Source organism: Antrostomus carolinensis, unplaced genomic scaffold, assembly GCF_000700745.2.
Source record: "Antrostomus carolinensis isolate BGI_N321 unplaced genomic scaffold, ASM70074v2 scaffold6714, whole genome shotgun sequence".
Taxonomy (NCBI): Eukaryota; Metazoa; Chordata; class Aves; order Caprimulgiformes; family Caprimulgidae; genus Antrostomus; species Antrostomus carolinensis.
This window is the reverse complement of record NW_010310006.1, coordinates 14859-17425: the sequence shown is the minus strand read 5'-3', so window position 1 is coordinate 17425 and position 2567 is coordinate 14859. Positions and strand designations below refer to the sequence as shown.

The following is a 2567-nucleotide window of genomic DNA, read 5'->3' as shown; positions in this document are numbered from 1 at the left end:
GCGTAGTGTACACAATCTTGTCTGTTTTCATTTATTTCACCAATTTCACTCTTACACACAAAGCTCAGAGGCTCTCTCAGGTGTGGAATCATTACAAATGAAATGCTCAAAAGCCAGATGGTTTTGATTGTAGATGAAACCACAACAAAAGTGCACGTGTTCTGTGAGATCTCTTTCATGGCATACTTGATATTTCTGTGTTGTGTCAGTTGTGGTGCTGTTAAATTGCCTCTGTTACAGGTTCCATGAATGAAATTATTGTGCCACAGTCAGGCACTTGTACATACAAGGGCAGAATAAGAGGTTCCTATGAAAAGCCCAAAGTGATGTGGATTAATCCACAAGGAGAAGATCTATCTTCACTGGCCCAGACAAGCATTCTACAAGAAACAGACAATATTTTTGCCATAGAAAGCTCCATTGAGATACCCTGTGGACAACTGCCACCTTCTTTTGTGACCACGGATGGGGAACACAGTCCACAGATTGCTCAAGGGTCAGGTATGTAGAAATTAAGACTTATATAACGTACTTCGGAATTCTCTGAGCACTCAAAGCTACTCTTTTTTTTCACACGGATACTGCATCATCCTCCACTACCAAGGAAGCTGGGCCTAATGCTCTGAAATATTTCACCTGGTTTCTCACAACACTCAATAGTTGAATCCATTTGGGAATGTCGCAAAAATTCACAACTAGCCCGTGTCAACTGAGAGAGGCTAGCACTCAAAGTAGAGAATCGCAAGAGTAGTTCTGTTATTTATGTGCAAAAGGTGTCCCAGCTAAATTGGGAAACTCTAATGTGGTTTTACACATGGTTCTTACACCTTTCAAGCATTCAGTTACAACATGATTTGACTAATTGCTGTTTAACACAGACACTACTGTTTGGAAAGCAATGACAAGTCCATGGTGTCGTTATCCACCTGTTTCTTTATTGATCTAGTTATCCCTGGAGTTGGTGTTGCTACCGTTGTTTATCTATGACACCAGATAATGGGAGGGGTTCACAAGGGTGTGGGGAGGGGTTCACAGAGATGTTAGAGGGGCTAGGATCCTGGAGATATCTTGGTAGTGCAGGGGTATCCTTTACCCTTTGTGGACAGCTTTAAGTTTCTGAGAAACAAAGGTCCTTATCTCCAGGTGGGGCTATCCTCCTCTTTGCAATGAGGTGGACTCCTTTAGTCATGCTTAGCATGAATATTCAGCATACAATCTAAACTACATATATCTAAAGAAAATTGATATAATTTTACAGAATCACAGAATCACAGAATTGCAGGGGCTGGAAGGGACCTCAGGAGATCATCCAGTCCAAGCCCCCTGCCAAAGCAGGTTCCCTACACCAGGTTACACAGGAAGGCGTCCAGGCATGTTTTGAATGTCTCCAGAGATGGAGACTCCACACCCTTTCTGGGCAGCCTGTCCCAGTGCTCCGTCACCCTCACAGTAAAGAAGTTTTTCCTTAAGTTTGTCTGGAACTTCTGGTGTTCCAGATTTTGCCCATTGCCCCTTGTCCTGTCACCAGCCACCACCAAAAAGAGCCCAGCCCCATGCATTTGGCCCCCACATTTCAGATATTTATAGACACTGATAAGGTCCCCTCTCAATCTTCTCTTCTCCAGGCTGAACAGTCCCAGCTCTCTCAGCCTTTCCTCATAAGAAAGATGCTCCAGCCCCTCATTATCTTTGTGGCCTCCAATGGATTCTCTCCAGAAGATCCCTGCCCCTCTTGAACTGAGGAGCCCAGAACTGGACGCAGGACTCCAGATGTGGCCTCACCAGGGCAGAGTAGAGGGGGAAGAGTTTCATACTCATACTCTAAAGCCTAATTTTATTTCATACTCTGAAGACTAATGGGTATAATACACACAGAAAATCATATGGTATGGTAGGGGTTTGAAGGGTCCTCTGGAGATCATCTAGTCCAACCCTCCTGCCCAAGCAGGTTCACCTAGAACAGGGTGCACAGGATTGCATCCAGGTGAGTTTTGAACCTCTCCAGAGGAGTAGACTTCACAACCTCTCTGGGCAGCTTGTCCCAGTGCTCTGTCACCCTCAAAGTAGAGAAGGTTTTTCATCTTCACGTGAAACTTCCTGCATTCCAGTTTGTGTCCATTGCTCCTTGTCCTGTCTCTGGGCACCACCTCTTGACACCTACCCTTTAGATGTTTATAAGCTCTGATGAGATATCCTCTCAGTCTTCTCTTCTCCAGGCTAAACAGACCCAGATCTCAGCCTTTTCACATAAGAGAGGTGCTCTGTCCCCTCCTTATCTTTGTAGACCTCCACTGGACTCTCCAGTAGTTCCTTGTCTTTCTTGAGTGTGGGAACCCAGAACTGGACACAATACTCCAGATGTGGCCTCACTAGAGTACCACAGAGATGGAGGATAACTTCCCCCAACCTGCCTGCCACACTCTTCTTAATGCACCCCAAGACACCATTGACCTTTTTGGTCACGAGGAAAACAATAGTTAAGGAATGAGATTTTGACTAAGAGGGGTCTTTTGCTCAATACTTTGAGGAAGTCAATGAATCTGCAGTCATGGCATCCCACAAACAGG

At 45.0% G+C, this 2567-nt stretch overlaps 1 protein-coding gene across 1 annotated transcript in view; it reads left to right on the top strand.

The window, feature by feature from the left end:
* Positions 1–2567, top strand: part of LOC104523607 (putative butyrophilin subfamily 2 member A3) — a gene marked incomplete at its 5' end in the record, with an annotated part of 11017 nt that overhangs the window by 1946 nt on the left and 6504 nt on the right. The window contains one exon of the mRNA XM_029084560.1: positions 241–501. Within this exon, the coding sequence (XP_028940393.1) occupies positions 241–501 (261 nt within the window). The remainder of the gene's footprint in view (positions 1–240; positions 502–2567) is intronic.